At 30.6% G+C, this 16,064-nt stretch overlaps 1 protein-coding gene across 1 annotated transcript; it reads right to left on the bottom strand.

Annotated features, from left to right (window-relative positions):
• Positions 1 to 10,275: 10,275 nt before the first annotated feature.
• On the bottom strand, positions 10,276 to 15,421 carry LOC142622680 (elongation factor 1-gamma-like). The gene is made up of 7 exons (XM_075796207.1): positions 15,354 to 15,421; positions 13,387 to 13,536; positions 13,253 to 13,313; positions 12,760 to 12,812; positions 12,560 to 12,667; positions 11,605 to 12,112; positions 10,276 to 10,655 (listed from the first exon to the last, which is right to left on the bottom strand). Exons 1-7 carry the CDS (start codon positions 15,360 to 15,362, stop codon positions 10,276 to 10,278), a joined length of 1,269 nt encoding a protein of 422 aa, XP_075652322.1. The 5' UTR covers positions 15,363 to 15,421.
• Between the last annotated feature and the right edge of the window lie 643 nt (positions 15,422 to 16,064).

Here is a 16,064-nt window from a genome sequence, read left to right on the forward strand (position 1 = left end):
TACATGTTAAGATCATATAGAACATGTAAGCCAACGGTTGAATTTTTAAAATATGAATTCAATAATAAGTTATTGGGTGGTGTAACATTTTTTGGAATTATAACAGGTGTAACTTAAACCCAACCTTGTATTTCTTAATTCGATGTGAATTTTAACAAATCTACCATTAAATTATATTATTTTCTATATTTTTCATGCTTAAAAAATTTCAAGGAGATCAAATATCAATAGTGATGTCATCAATCAATTGTCTAGACTCAAGTTTTCGTAGTTTAAAATAATGCATAAAATATGATTTTATAAATCAAATAGTAAATTACATCCAATTGGCATGAAAATTGGCACGCATGTTAAGACCATATAGAACATGTAATCCAACGGTTGGATTTTCAAAATATGAATTCAGTAATAAGTTATTGGGTAGTGTAACATTTTTTAGAGTTACATCAAGTGTAACTCGAACCCAGTCTTATATTTCTTAATTCGATGTGAATTTAGACAAATCTACTATTAGATTACATTATCTTCATATATTTTTCTTGCTTACAAAATTTCAAGGTGATCAAAGATTAATAGTCATATCATCGATCAACTGTCTAGATTCAAATTTTATAGATCAAATGGTAAATTACATCCAATTGGCATGCATGTTAAGACCATATAGAACATATAATCCAACGGTTGATGTTTCAAAATATGAAGTCAATAATAAGTTATTGGCTAGTGTAATATTTTTTAGAGTTATGTCAGGTGTAACTTGTACCCAACCCTATATTTCTTAATTCAATGTGAATTTTGACAAATCTACCATTAGATTATATTATCTTCATATATTTTTCATGGTTACAAAATTTCAAGGTTATCAAAGATCAATAAGCATGTCATCAATCAATTGTCTAAATTCAAGTTTTTGTAATTTAAAATAATGCATAAAAGATGAGTTTATTGAATAAATGGTAAATTACATCCGATTGACATGAAAATTGGCATACATATTAAGAACATATAAAACACGTAATCCAACGATTGGATTTCCAAAATATGAATTCAATAATAAGTTACTGGATGGTGTAACATTTTTTGGAGTTACATTAGGTGTAACTTGAACTCAACCCTATATTTCTTAATTCGATATTAATTTTGACAAATATACTGTTAGATTACACTATCTTCGAATATTTTCATGCTTACAAAATTTCAAGGTGATCAAAAATTAATAGTCATGTCATCAATCAATTGCCTAGATTTAAGTTTTAGTAGTTTAAAATAATGCATAAAAGATGAGTTTATAAATCAAATGATAAATTGTATTCATTTGGCATGAAACTTGGCATGCATGTTAAGACCGTATAGAACATGTAATCCAATAGTTGAATTTTCAAAATATAAATTCAATAATAAGTTATTGGGTGGTGTAACATTTTTTAAAATTATGTCAGGTGTAATTTTAACAAAACCCTATATTTCTTAATTTGATGTGAATTTTGACATATCTACCATTAGATTACATTATCTTCATATATTTTTCATGCTTACAAAATTTCAAGATGATCAAATATCAATAGTGATGTCATCAATCAATTGTCTAAATTCAAGTTTTAGTAGTTTAAAATAATGCATAAAAGACGAGTTTATAGATCAAATGGTAAATTATATCCGATTGTCATGAAAATTGGCATGCATGTTAAGAACATATACAACTTGTAATCCAATGGTTAGATTTTCAAAATATGAATCTATTAATAAGTTATTGGGAGGTGTAACATTTTTTTGAGTTACATTAGGTGTAACTTGATACAAACCCTAGATTTCTTAATTCGATGTGAATTTTGATAAATCTACCGTTACATTACATTATTTTCATATATTTTTTATGCTTACAAAATTTCAAGGTGATCAAAGATTAATAGCCATGTCATCAATCAATTGTTTAAATTTAAGTTTTTGTAATTTAAAATAAGGCATAAAAACATGACTTTATAGATTAAATGGTAAATTACATCCAATTGACACAAAAATTAGCATGCATGTTAAGACCATAGAAAACATGTAATCCAACGGTTGGATTTTCAAAATATGAATTCAATAATAAGTTATTGAGTAGTTTAATAGTAGACCTATTATGAAACGAGTTCTCCCCAAATCAATTGCCAAGAACTCTTAAATTTAAATTTTTTAATTTATTATATATGATTTAGCTCATTATGGGGATTACATATTGTTCTTAGCTCACTGTGGTGATTATATATTTTTCTTCTAACATGTGACTTAAGATAATTATTATTTTTTATTATCTATTTTTGACCAACTATTCAAATGTGTGAATTGTATCTAATTTATTTTATTTTTATTTTATTAATTAATTTATGTGTTGCATAGACATGTTCCATAAAATGTTGCTATATAGTTCCCCCCAAATTTTTCGTTGCCTCATAAAATTTTCCCCTATTCTTCATTTCCCACCTTTTTCTTTCCCCCAAAACTTTTTTCTTTAATTTTGTTTTCCTTTCTTTTCATTGCTCCCACTTCTCGAGCTGTTAAAAGTTAAAAAACCATTTTTTATTTCCCAACCAACTCCATTTTTTTTTCCTCTCTAATTCATTTTCATTTTCACCATGCAGAGCTCTCTCTCTCTCACATCTCCACCGCCCCTAGCCACCTCCCTAGCCCTAGCCACCACCACCTCCCTAGCCCTAGCCGCCGCCATCGCCCTAGCTGTAGCCGCCGCCATCGCCCTAGCTATAGCCACTGCCGCCACAGATCTACTCTCTCTCACCTCAGCCACCACCCATTGCCACCGATCTGATCTTCTTCATTAGATTATCTCTCAAACCCACACTCACTGTAAGTTCTTCTTCTTTTCTTTCTAACAGTTTTTTTTTTTTAATTTTAATTTTTTTTGGTCATTTATATAGTTAGATGATTTCCACCCTTCTTTGGGCATATTATCTGAAATATCTTTGATAAATTGGATTTCGAAATTCATTAAGACTGTCCAGACCGTTGGAAAAAGAAATCTAATGTGCCTTCTCCCAAATTTCTTTGTGGTTGCAATTGTTCAAAAGGTAGGACTAAACTGTATGTATTGACTTTCAATTTATAGTCCCCACCAATGGATATTAAGTTCCTAGAGAGTCTTGTTGTATTTGAATATGCTTTGCTTTGAATGCCGATGTTGTGATTATCAGACCATAAAATTCAAGGCATACTTTCCAATCATGTTCTTTTCTTTGGACTGGTTAAACAAATCATGGTCGGCAGTGTGGATACGAATGTGTTAATAGTATTTACTATGATATAATTCCATTATATATTAAGAAAACCCTTATATTGTTTTCAATGATGATTTTTTCTATTTAACTTAAACAATCATGGTTATTTTATTATGAAGATTTAAAATTTTGGTAACAACCTTTCCACTATTCTCCACTTCCAGTACTCTTTTTCCTCTCCCTTTCCTAGAATTAGATCTCATTCTCTCTCTTGTAATTGGCTAGTTGTTTTTTTCTTTGATTGTCTTAGGAAATTTTTACTTGTGTATATACACTGCATGTGTCAAGAGCTAGCTTAATTAGTGGAACTGTGGAAGATTTGCATTAGAATTTTTTTTTATAAGTAATATGCATTAGAATCTTAAATGTCTTCTAATTGTTAATTTCTAGTTTTTACTTAGCAAACAATTTGATCTAATTTAACCTACCTATTTAATTTTATCTATAATGTCAAACTCTTGTTTGTTTACAGAATCACATGGCACAGAATAAGTTACAATCCTCATCAACAAAATCATTTTTTTCCATTTAAATAGTATTTAGCATTTTATCTTTTTGTATTGGCCGATGTTTCCAATTATTCAAAATCTATGTTTATTGTAAAAATCCTAAAAGAGCTATTACAAAATTGTAGAAATAATTGAGGAAAAAAAAGTTGATATTGGGGGGAAGAGGATTCATCTTTTTGGCGAAGGATAAGCCTTTTTGGAGGGGTAAAGGAGGCAATTGCCCCTCCTTACCCATTTTCAAGTGGAAAAAAAAAAAGCTCTCTTAGTCAATTTGATTGAGGCTATCAAAGTTGAGTTTCTTTTTTCTCCTTGCAGTGAACCAGCTCAATTGCCTTGGTTTTTGTTCTGTTATGTTTCCCTAATACTTAATTGGCTTACTTACTGACTTATAAGTGACTCTAAAGCGTGTTGGATCACTATGTTGTGGAACATAAGTGTGTCAAGTTTAGGATTTACATTACTTTAAACTGTGGATCTCTGGCATTGTTAGGATTTTTGGTCAGAGGATAAGGCAACAAAGTGATGGTTTGGATTTCTAGTTTGAAAACTAACCAAAGTGTTTCCAGAGTGTTTTGAGTTTAATCCTAATGTTTGTCCAGATCAAGATTTGAAAAATGTGTTGTTCAGTAATATATCTCTAATGCTATGTGTATTTGGTGATGGATTTAACTATTTTGTGTAGTCTTAGTTTCTTGGTCCATTATAATGCTCTTATAATTGTAATATTTGAAAAATAAAATTTGGAACTGACTGGATTTTTATCATTATCCGATGTGCACAACTCAGCATTTTCACCCCTGGGCAGAAGCTCTTTTCTTTTGTTTTGTGTTCTTTGTCACTCTACCCTTAATTTTCTCCTATTATATTTGTGCAATATATTAGGTGGAATGGCACTTGTATTGGGTTAAATTCATTCTAGGAAGTTCTGGTTTGCATAACCATTGTAAATTCTTTTTGCACAAGAAATTGCAGAGGCCAAAGAATTCTTGAAGCAAAGAGGAGTTGATGTGGACTATGATTGAAGGCTCTCTCTTATGGTGCTTTTGAAGAACCAAGGTGATTTTAAGATAGTTTCAATTCTATATGATCACAACTCAAGGTACAAATTGGATGATAAGTTGTGTGGGAGTGTTGAATTCAATGAGGTAGTGTTTGCTTACAGCTTTCTAAAATTGGTTCCATATTTGAAACTATAAATGTAGAATATTTTGTGAATTTTGTAAGTTATTTTTTATTGTGCTCCGTTTCCTTTTCTTATTTAACCCATGGACAAGCCTATGTTACCATTGATCGGCACTCTACTGTTCTACTAATTTAATATATTAGTCTAATAATAGGCTTGTATAGCATCAGAGTGGGCCTCATCAAAGAACTAAGAACCCACGAGATTGCCATTGCCGAACTCAATAATCTTTCTTCATCTAGGTAACCTTATCAACCCCTCTTTGTTTGTTACTCTTTACTATAATACCATACTACTTTGGTTCTATGTTTCATCTTAGTAACCAACTTGGACTTGCCTTTGTCTTTTGCTAATGTCTTTTTTATTGTTTCCATAGAGGCAGAGTATGCATGCCAAGTGCTTGTAAAAATTGCCCAGAGAGTCAAAAATAAATAAATAAAGAGATTTGTGGATGCTAATTAGTTAATGGCTTTTGGATGGTGCTAAACATGAATATGACAGAGCTATATTTATATGCTAACTTTTTTTTTTGGGTTTAACACTATATTTTTGCAAATAAATTAAAAAAAATCATCTAATTGTGGTTTGGGCTGGTCTATATTAATTTAATAAAGATGTGTATAGAGACTAAGATTGAAGTTTTTGTGAGAATTTGGTCAAATTTCTGAATATTAGATGAAAAGAAACTAAAAAATAAGTGGAAGTTCATTTGTCCAATACAAGCACTAGTTTGAATGATCCATTCTTAGGATAAATTGCACTTAAGAGAAGTTTTTGGGGGAGGGAGGTATTGCATAATTAGTGAATAATTATTAAAGAAAAACCGTAGATAAAATAGTGGTTATTGCAAACAAGTGAGGCAGCTAACCTAATAGGTAAATGATTCAATGCATCTTAGATTAAAGAGTACTATCTTTTTCATAAAACTTGTGCATGTACAAATGATTTATATCTTGAAAATTCTAATTGTGCTTCTCATTTGACAGAATGGTCATTCCTTCATTCCTACACTCTTTTGGAAAAAGATGGTGGATAAATGGATGGATGGAGAATGAGGGGTGAGTATGAATGAAATACATGTCATAAATTCTCTCTATCTCTCTTGCACTCTCTCTAACCATTATTTGTAGTTTACATTTTTCACAATTGTTATATTATTTTAGTTTATATTTAATTTTGATAGTGGTTTAAGTAATCAAATTAAGTTATTATTATTGTTAAAAAAATATATATATATATATATATATATATTACTGTTGTTTATGACATATTATATGATTATCTTTGATATAGTAATATGTGTACTATTTATTGAAGCATTGATAGAAATACAAATTCACTTTAATTGTTTCATTTTAACTCATGTTTAATTTTTTTTTTTTTAAAGGATGGTACTAGCAGGGATGAAGAGGACAACTTAAACAATAACATGGAGGTCGAAAGCAACTTGGAGGGTGACTTAGAGGAAAACTAATATAGATCTTTTCATAATTCTTGTTGTTTAAAACAATATTTTTATATCATGGTTTAATTTCAGGATTTCTTTGTATATTATATATTTTAAAGTTTGAACTTATAAGAATTTTTATGTTTTAATGGATCAATTTTTAGTAATCATTGTGCTATTGTAACAGGATAGTTAAACAAAAATGATATAAAATAAATTATTAATAAGTAAATAGTAAAATATTTAAAATATTATATAAAATATTATCACTGACATAAAAATTTGGTTATAAATAACTTTATAGTGATGACAAAGTCCCTTGCAATTTATAGAATTGCGATACCACTTAACCCCTTGCAAAAATGTTTTAACTGACAGTTTAACGTCATTACTATTATTTCTAACTAATTGCGAGGGGTTAAAAGCTCTCGTAAATAAATTTTAGCAACGGCAGTATTTGTCTCTAAAAAGTATGTCGTCGATTTGAAATTCGCAAATAATTAATTGTGAGGGTATGAAGGTCCTCACAAATAGTTATTAACGACGACTGCTTTTCGTCGCTAAAAATAAGTTGTCGACTTTTATCGTCGTTTGGTAATATATTTGTGAGGGCAAATTTGTTCAATAACGACGGTGGATTGCCCTCGTAAATTATCTATTTGCGAAGGTATGGTCACAAAATCTCTTTTAGCAACAAAAGCAAATACGACGGCCTTCGAGGGCCATATGCCCTCGCTAATAACTTTTTGTGACGATATTTGAATTTTTGCGAGGGCATTTGAGCCTCGTTAGTAGACTCTTTTTTTGTAGTGCTAGTAATTAGCCACCTAGTTCATTTTTCATTAATTATAATTAGGGAGAAAAAGAGCAATTATTAATAATACTTTTTTTTAGGCTTAAGTTTTTTGAAAAATCAGTAATTTAACACTTACAATCCTGGTATGATCCTAATTATTTTGGTTAGGTGGGTTCGTAAGATCCTACAATCTGGATCCCAATTTTAACAATCACAATCTATGGAACTAGTTTTGCAATAAGAACCTAGTGGAGAAAAAAGAATAAAAGAAGCGCAACATGATAGTCAACAAATAATGACTTATATTTGTGTGGAAAAGGTCAAAGAGACACTAGTCAACAGATAATGACTGTTTTCATACAATAATGGTCACTCCGTTTTTTTAACAATAATTGGTCCCCTATTAATGTGATATTTTGTTGTTATTTGGTGCACTAATAAATGATTCTTTTTTCTTCTTGGTTGGTGTTTTTGATAGAGTAATGCTTGCACCACATAAAATAGTATAATTTGTGCTACAACTTACTTACGTAGTGAATTGTGAGGGATAAAAGTATATTCCCATATAGATCCACTATCACACCTTTAACACTCACAATTCACCACATGGGCGAGTTGCAGTACAAGTTGTGCTATTTTTATGGCATCGGCATTACTCTTTTTGATACATTCCCGATTTCCCCCTTTGAGATTGGACTCAATCAACCGACTAGTTTCTTTTTCGCTTATGAGAAAGTCATTTGGAACAATTCCTATTAATTGGTGCCTCCTAATGCACAGAAAGTCTAAACGAGAAAGTGTTCAAATGCACAGAAAGTCTAAACGAGAAAGTGTTCGAATTATGGAATTAACATGTTATAATTATTAGAAAAAACAAATAAATAAAGGATGAAAATCATTTGGGGGGGGGGGATTTCATTTTCAAATTGAAAACCAAACAAATGGAACCCTCCAACACCTTATACTCAAAGATATTATATCAACCACACATTTCTATTATTACTAGTCAATGTGGGACTTATTTAATTGAGTAATGTTTATTACATACAAACTATTTTATACATACCCAAAAACAATTTCATGTTGAAAATTGTGACTTTAGATCCTAATTTTAATTGTTTTTTCGGGTGTGTTTAAAATTATGTAAAACAATGTGTGTGGCAAATTTAAACCTATTTAATTAATTACATTACTCACATATAAATATGAATAATGCTAGAGATACAAACTATTTTACAATTTTTTTTACGAACTGCTGATGTGGTGAATGATTATTGGTAAATCAAAAAGTGATGTTAATGGTGGGCCTAAATAAAAAACTATAAGAAGTTGACCGCATCAACTGTTTGTAAAAATATTGTAAAATAGTTTGTGACTGTAGCATTACTCTGTAAATATTATATACAGGTTTGTGTACTTAAACATAACACACATTGTCCAAGAAAAACATATCTAAGAACATGTTTGCCTTAAATGGTTTTTATTAACTATGGACAGAGTTATAGCTCTACTCAAAACTCTTTTTATTAGATTTAAATTTTAACAAATCTACTATTGGATTACATGTTCTTTTTATATCTCTTATGCTTGCAAAATTTGAAAAAAGATCAAAGATTAATAACTATATCATCAATCAAATGTTTAAATTTCAAGTTTTTGTAATCTAAAATTAAATTTCAAATAGTAAATAACATTCGATTAAGAAACTTACATTGAGATATTGAAGTATTAACTTACCTTGGTCTATATGAAAAGAGTAATACTATCGTCATAAACTATTTTACAACATTCTTACAATCTATAGATGTGTCCAATTTCTTATTGTTTTTCATTTAGGCCCACCATTAATAACATCACTTTTTTATTTACCAATAACCACTCATCATATTAGCAGTTTAAAATTTTTTTGTAAAAATATTTGTATCTCTAGCATTACTCATATTTGTATCTCTAGCATTTAGGCCCACCATTAATAATATCACTTTTTTATTTACCAATAACCACTCACCATATTAGCAGTTTAAAAATTTTTTGTAAAAATATTTGTATCTCTAGCATTTAGGCTCACTATTAATAACATCACTTTTTTATTTACCAATAACCACTCATCATATTAGCAATTTAAAATTTTTTTGTAAAAATATTTGTATCTCTAGCATTACTCATATGAAAAGAGTGTTACAATCACAAATTATTTTATAATATTTTCACAAACTGCTTATGTGTGCAGCTTCTTATTGGACGAACTGCCACATGTGGGGGATCTCAATTGTTTTGAGAATATATAGAACACATAATACTCCAATCTATCAAAGCGTGTAATTAACTCCAATTCAACAAAACAAAATATAAACCATATCAGGTCCTTTACGTTCTCTCTGTTCTTGTTGATGTTTTTTTTTTTTTTTTTTTTTCATTCACTCTATCATGAAAATCTAAGTTATGTTTTGGTCCTCTTTTCTTTTTTCTTTTTTTCCTCCATAACATGGTATCAAAATCATGTTTATCTTTTTTAATAGGAGAGATACAATAGATCGGGAAGTAAACTCTACAGAAGGATTGAAACGCTTCATTATAAATGATAATTAGACAAAGTGATCTATTTAGAGGCCTAAAGAGGAACACTTACATCACTACTCATTCAATGAAGAGTAATACAAAACTATTATGCATGTATTGTATACTGTTGTAAGATATCAAAAATTTCATCACATCACTATTTTGAAACCAGAAACTAAAGTTAGGATTGGAATCAAAGATATATGTACAGCCTTAAATAAGAAAACCATGGCTAGAAAACAATTAATCAGATAACAATCCATTAGTTTAAAATGATAAAACCCCTATTTATATACATTTACATACCATCAACATGCAACCATATATCTAGCACAAATGATTCTATTATATAGGATATTGAAACAGTGTAAACATACTTATAAATATACTAAGCCACTCAAACACAAAAATACTAGACTTCAGTCTGTTTTGAACAATGTCAAGAAAAACTGTAGCAGCAAAAACACACACAAAATACAACTCTTAATCCAGGGACTAATTGGGGTCATTCACTTAAAGCACTTGGCATCAAAAAGAGGTTTGCCCTCAAAAGGTTCGTGATCTTCAATCATCTGATTCACACGTTCCTTTTGGTCTTCATCTGTGATATCAACCTTCTTCCAGTCATATAGCTCCATGTCATAGCATTCATCAAGCACAAATTGTGGTATTTCTGGCCCACGGAAAAGCCACAGTCCTTTCACGTTGAAGGGTGGCTCTGATCCAAACATTAGCATCTTCCCGAAAGCATATTTGCGTGCTAGATCCATCCTCTGAAGAAATCCGCTGACCTTGTTTAGTGTTACAAAGGAAACAGTGTTCTCATCATTGTACTTATAATCACAGAACCAGAGAGAGTATCCCTCAGGATCGTACATGTCCCAAAACCCTGCAACAAACAAAATGAAACAATGATGAAAAGAAAATTGTTTTAGCAGCAGGTGACATATAAATGTTGTGAACATGATCAAGGTATAAATAAGGATTTCTAATGCATGGTGGACTTCAATGTTTCAAAATAATAACATGGTCAAGGTATTGGAATTGAATATTCGACAAAGACTAAATTACACTTTTGATTCTTATAGGTTAAGTTTTTTTCATTTTGGTCTCTTAAGTTTGCGATATTCATTTTTGGACCTTCACATTTGATTTAAAAATGGTCGTCTATCTTCATAATGACTAATTTAACCGCTAAGCTAAGTGCTAACAAAACAACATTATTTCTTTTTTCATCCCCCTTTTCCCCTCTTAACTGCTTGATAAGTCACAGGCATATACGAAACGACCATTTTGAAAACACATTCAAAATTCTGATGGACTAGAAAGAAATTTTCAAATTTGAAGAAATTTAAATGAAAATAATTATGAATTTTAAGGATAAAAATGTAATTTAGTCTTCAACATATTATACTAGTGTACATGCTAGCCATTTTATTCAATGCATGAACATAATCCAAACATACCACTTCAAGGTTTGAGAAAATATAGAGATATGAACTAAAAGTATAGAATAAATTTAATGCAAATGATACTATTGAGATAACAAGTTATGATTGGTATACAATAAATAATGTCCATAACTTTGTGAAAAATCATTAGTGAAATTGATTTTTCACTAATCACAATCTACCACTCAGATTTTGTGAAAAAATTTATAAAATTGATTTTGCAAGTAACATTGTTGATAACTTGACATATAGCTAGGACAAAGATTAGTATAGCCAAAAGAAGAGGTTATACTTTATACCTTTATAACAAAACTTTTTGCACGCACATTTGCATACACACCCAAAAAACAATTGTTTGAAGACAAGTGTAACAAACACTACTCATACCTTTAATAGTAACCTCACGGAAATTGGTCTTGGTATTTGAGTACAGCCTCTTCCACTCATCTAGTATCATCTTGCTTGGGGGCAGTAGATCAAGAGGATTCTTAGGTTTGGGCTTTGGAGCCTTCTCTTCTTCACCAATTTCTGTTTTGGGCTTTGTTGGCTCCTCTTTTTTGACTTCATCCTTAGGCTCCGATTTAGAAGATTCTTTTGGCTGACTAGAAGGATTCTTTGTCGATGTAACAGGTGGAACGGTCTCAGTCTGTTTCACCTCACCTAAAATCTTCTTAAAATTCGGTTTATTAACCAAGGTCCAGAAGTATCTCTCCACATGAGGGAACATAGAGGTAAAGCTCTTAGTTAGGAGCTTCGTGAATCCCTTATATAAGTAGCACGCCATGGCAATGTCAGCCAGGGTCACGAAATGCCCAACTAGGTACATGTTTGAAGCAAGATAAGTGTTTAGAGCTCTTAGAGCTGTCTTCAATCCCGAAATTGCAGCTTCCTCAACCTTCTTGCAAACAAAAGAAAAATTATACAAATCAAATAGGGCTAGGTTCTAATAAATTACAATTTGTCTCAAATGCTTAAAGTAATAGAAAAATGTGAAATCAATTATTTAATCATTATTCTAACATGACATAATTATGAGGTGATCATCAACACGTGCAAGGAGCACTCTCAGAATTCAAACCAATAATAGTATAGATAAATTAAATAACAAGCGCACACACACGAAGTGCACAAAAATTAAACATTGTTTGTTTGGCTATATACCTACCTCCACCCGTAGTGATAAAGAGAAAATTTTCAGTATAAAAATAGAAACATTACATTAAGTGTGCAAAGATTCTCTTAAGAAACCTAAAGCCCAAATACACTCCGGCCATGTAACACAACATTCAGATTTTGTAAGTAGAATGTAGATATATACTAATGTTATTAATTTGTAACTCACCTGAGGAAGGTACACAGCACGTCCATCTCCATCTCTAGGTTTAAACCAAATGACAATATTACCATATATCTCCACAGATGTGAATTCAAGCCACTGTTCTATGTGGCCCTGAAAATACAAGCATTCATAACAGCAACTCAATAAGCATAAAGCACACGCACACACATAAAGAGCATCACCAGTGGTAATAAAGGTCTCACATAATCAATTAAAGAAGAACCAAAAAGTGTATTGTCGGGCTTGATGCGAGTGACTGCAGAACAGATAAAAAGCCCGTAAGTTCCAACATAACAACCTTAAGAGATTCCTCAAGATTTGACAAAATTTTCTCCCAAACCGAGCTAAAGAAGAGCTCACAGGACCATTTATAAGATTATCCAAATGAATTTAAATCACATAATTCATTCAATCATTTAAATAAATCACATAACTAATATATAAATTTTTAAACTACCATGCAGTAAGTAAGAGGAATTTTTGAAAACTCTGTTCCTTAAAATTAAAAGAAAATATGTTCATACATGTTATACATTTGATACACACAATTTTCAAAATAATAAGTGCGACATGCACTTTTTTTTTATTATTGATGTTTACATTTAAAACATCAAACGAGTACAATAACGAGTCTATGTAAAAATGATTATTCTAAATTAATGGGTGAGGGTAAAAGCAGAAAGTCAATAGCCTTACGATAACGTGCTATAGCATTGCTCTCAAAGATGGGACCATCAGGTGTTTCCAACACTGGAACCTAGAAAAATGACAGATTTAGTATTAGAAGTTTTATCAGACTAAAAAAATGATTACCAAATATAGAAGTATACCTTCCCGATTGGGTTTAGCTTGAGAAATTCGGGAGTCTTATTAGCGACATTCATCTCAAAATTTGAGTCCAGTTCCACTTTCACACCACTGTACTCTGCAACAATAAGTATCTTGAGAGCATTTGTGTTTGTATTTGCTGCATGCAATATCTGCCATGTTGATCAAGCGGATACATTTAATTTGGTAACAAAAATGATTAATCAATGAAAAATGTTATGTCCACAACAAATCTTATGTGGTATATAGGTGTTATTGGTTGTTATGGGTAACCAAAATAGCAATTCAAATTGTAGACTCAAATTAGAGCAAATTATAATTTATCACCTATAATTTGTTGTACGTTAAAATATTATAGACATAGTATTTCTTTTAATCAATTGTTATAGTGGCTAATTAATAAATTTCAGAGGGGACAGTGCACTCGCTTGCAAGGGATATTAGCAATTATTAGCACGGGGAACCCCTACATCATATACTATGGATTTTATGTGTGAGCCAAATGAAAAAAAAAAAAAAAAAAAATTGGGATCAGTATTGCAACCGTTCTAAGATTTAATCCCGTAGAAAATTCACTAAAATAAACAATTATAACAGTCTACTTACAACAAATTAGTACATTTAGACTCCCTATTATAATCTCAGAAAACGTCTTGTTTGCCTTCCCACCACAATGACCCTAGAAGTTCTAAAATCCTTCTACATGAACTTCCTCCATGAGTGAACCTCGTCCATAACCAAAACTTCATACAATGACACCTTCGAGGAGAAACTCTAAAAAATATCTCATATGGAGAAAACACTTTATAAAAAGGTATTTAGAATTCTTTTTACTCAATAAAAGTTTGTACTCAGAGTAATTAACATTGATACAACAACCTCTCTCCTCTCAATTTAAAAAATAAGGGTTGGTTTTATATAGGGAATCATTAGGTTAATTTGTAGGGCTTCAAGGTTAGTTTAATGTTTGCTGCAATAAGTATCGAGTGAGAATTTTTTTGCTTGAGCGAAATTCTCTAAGAGAACACTTGTGACAACTTTGAATGACTATATCTCATTCATTCTAAACCCAAATTGGGTCAAATTTTTGTGTTTTTTGAAGATCCAAATGTCTACTTTCGAATTAAACAAGTTTTACTTGGAATCCACTTTTGTGCAAAAGATACGGTAAGAGATCATCAATTCATCATTTTTCAGGCTTCAGCATATTAAATCCCTTATTATCTTTTAGTAGCTTCTAAACCAAACTCAAGTCCAGTTGGTGTTTAATTTGTCACAACCCCAATATCTAGGAATCAATTATTCCAATGAAAAATTTAATCACCAACTTAATACTTGAGTTACATTAATTAATCTACGAGTGATATGGTTAAAAACCACTTGATTATTACATTTAATAAAATAAAATACAAAGGAAGTCCGTATTCTATACACCAAAGTGTGTATCAAAGTAAATAAAGAATTCTTCTAAAAAAATTTAATAAAATAAAAAAGAATTGAAATAAAACCCTTCTATTAGACTCCAACAAAGGGAAACTATCTCTTATTCTTATCTACATCTACTATTTTACATTTATTTTCATAATTGATGTAAAAATGTTAATATATGAAAGTGATCGTAAAATAACAGACATATAAAATAAGTGCAACAATACATTATCCCAAGTCCTTACAAGACAAAATGAGATTAAATGTTAAATTCACTTTTAATAACCCTTGAATCGATTTTTATAAATATTATATATATATTAACCCTTTGAACAATTTTTTTTAATCACGTGTGCTAATTACATACACGTTTTACAATACACAGGATTTAAATCCCAATAGAACTATCTTAGCAGGTCAAAACACAAACATGAACCATATATGAGGTGGTCCCGAGCTTTAGAAAAGATAAAATAAAACAGATAAGTGATTGGTAAGAAATGCATGGAATCAAATAAATGATTCATCCAATTTAACTCACCAGAGCCATGTCTTCACTGAAAGAAAAAAGAGAAAACGTCTCTCTCAGATCTCAAAAGTCAAATCTGCCTTTACAAAACAAAAATAAAAACATACGCACGTAAAGTAATTAATAATGGAAAAACAAGGCGTTTGATTCTCTAAAGACAAAATTTTCAGAAAATATCGAATAGTTCCATTGAAAGGATCAAAGTATAATCCGAGAGAAGAAGAGAGAGAGAGTGTAAGACCTATGGAGTTTCTGGGAGAGCAACTGAGAGTGAGAGATGAGAGAACCAAACAATGGGTTTTGTACGGATCCAATGCAAACAGTGTTTTTATAAAATAAAAATGAAAATATTTTTTAGTGGTTTTGTTCACTATTCTTCTATTCTTTACGCTTTTTCGTTTTTGAATACTCTAGCTACCACCACCATCATCATCATCATGTTCTTGTCTTAATGATTAGCATTATTCTATCAATATTTTTCTTAATGATTTGTTCGTTTACACAACTTTTGTATTATAAAATATTCATTTCTTTTGCTTCTGTCCGCCACCTTTCAATTTCATTATCCATCTTATCGCAATCAATAATATATACAATGTTCACTGTAGTCTGTATCTTTGTATTTCCATACCCGTGCAAAACCTTCTACACATCCATTTTCTTCTACGTATACCTTTTTATTTCCATAACTGGTTGATGTTTGTTATTGTGTTGACGATTCTC

The sequence above is a fragment of the Castanea sativa genome, chromosome 1 (genome assembly GCF_040712315.1).
Source record: "Castanea sativa cultivar Marrone di Chiusa Pesio chromosome 1, ASM4071231v1".
NCBI lineage: Eukaryota > Viridiplantae > Streptophyta > Magnoliopsida > Fagales > Fagaceae > Castanea > Castanea sativa.

Coding starts and splice junctions, on each gene's coding strand:
- LOC142622680 (XM_075796207.1), bottom strand. Junction 13,314..13,386: donor AGCTAAACCCAATCGGGAAG/GTATACTTCTAT, acceptor TCATTTTTCTAG/GTTCCAGTGTTGGAAACACC. Junction 12,113..12,559: donor GTGCTGTGTACCTTCCTCAG/GTGAGTTACAAA, acceptor GTTTGCAAGAAG/GTTGAGGAAGCTGCAATTTC.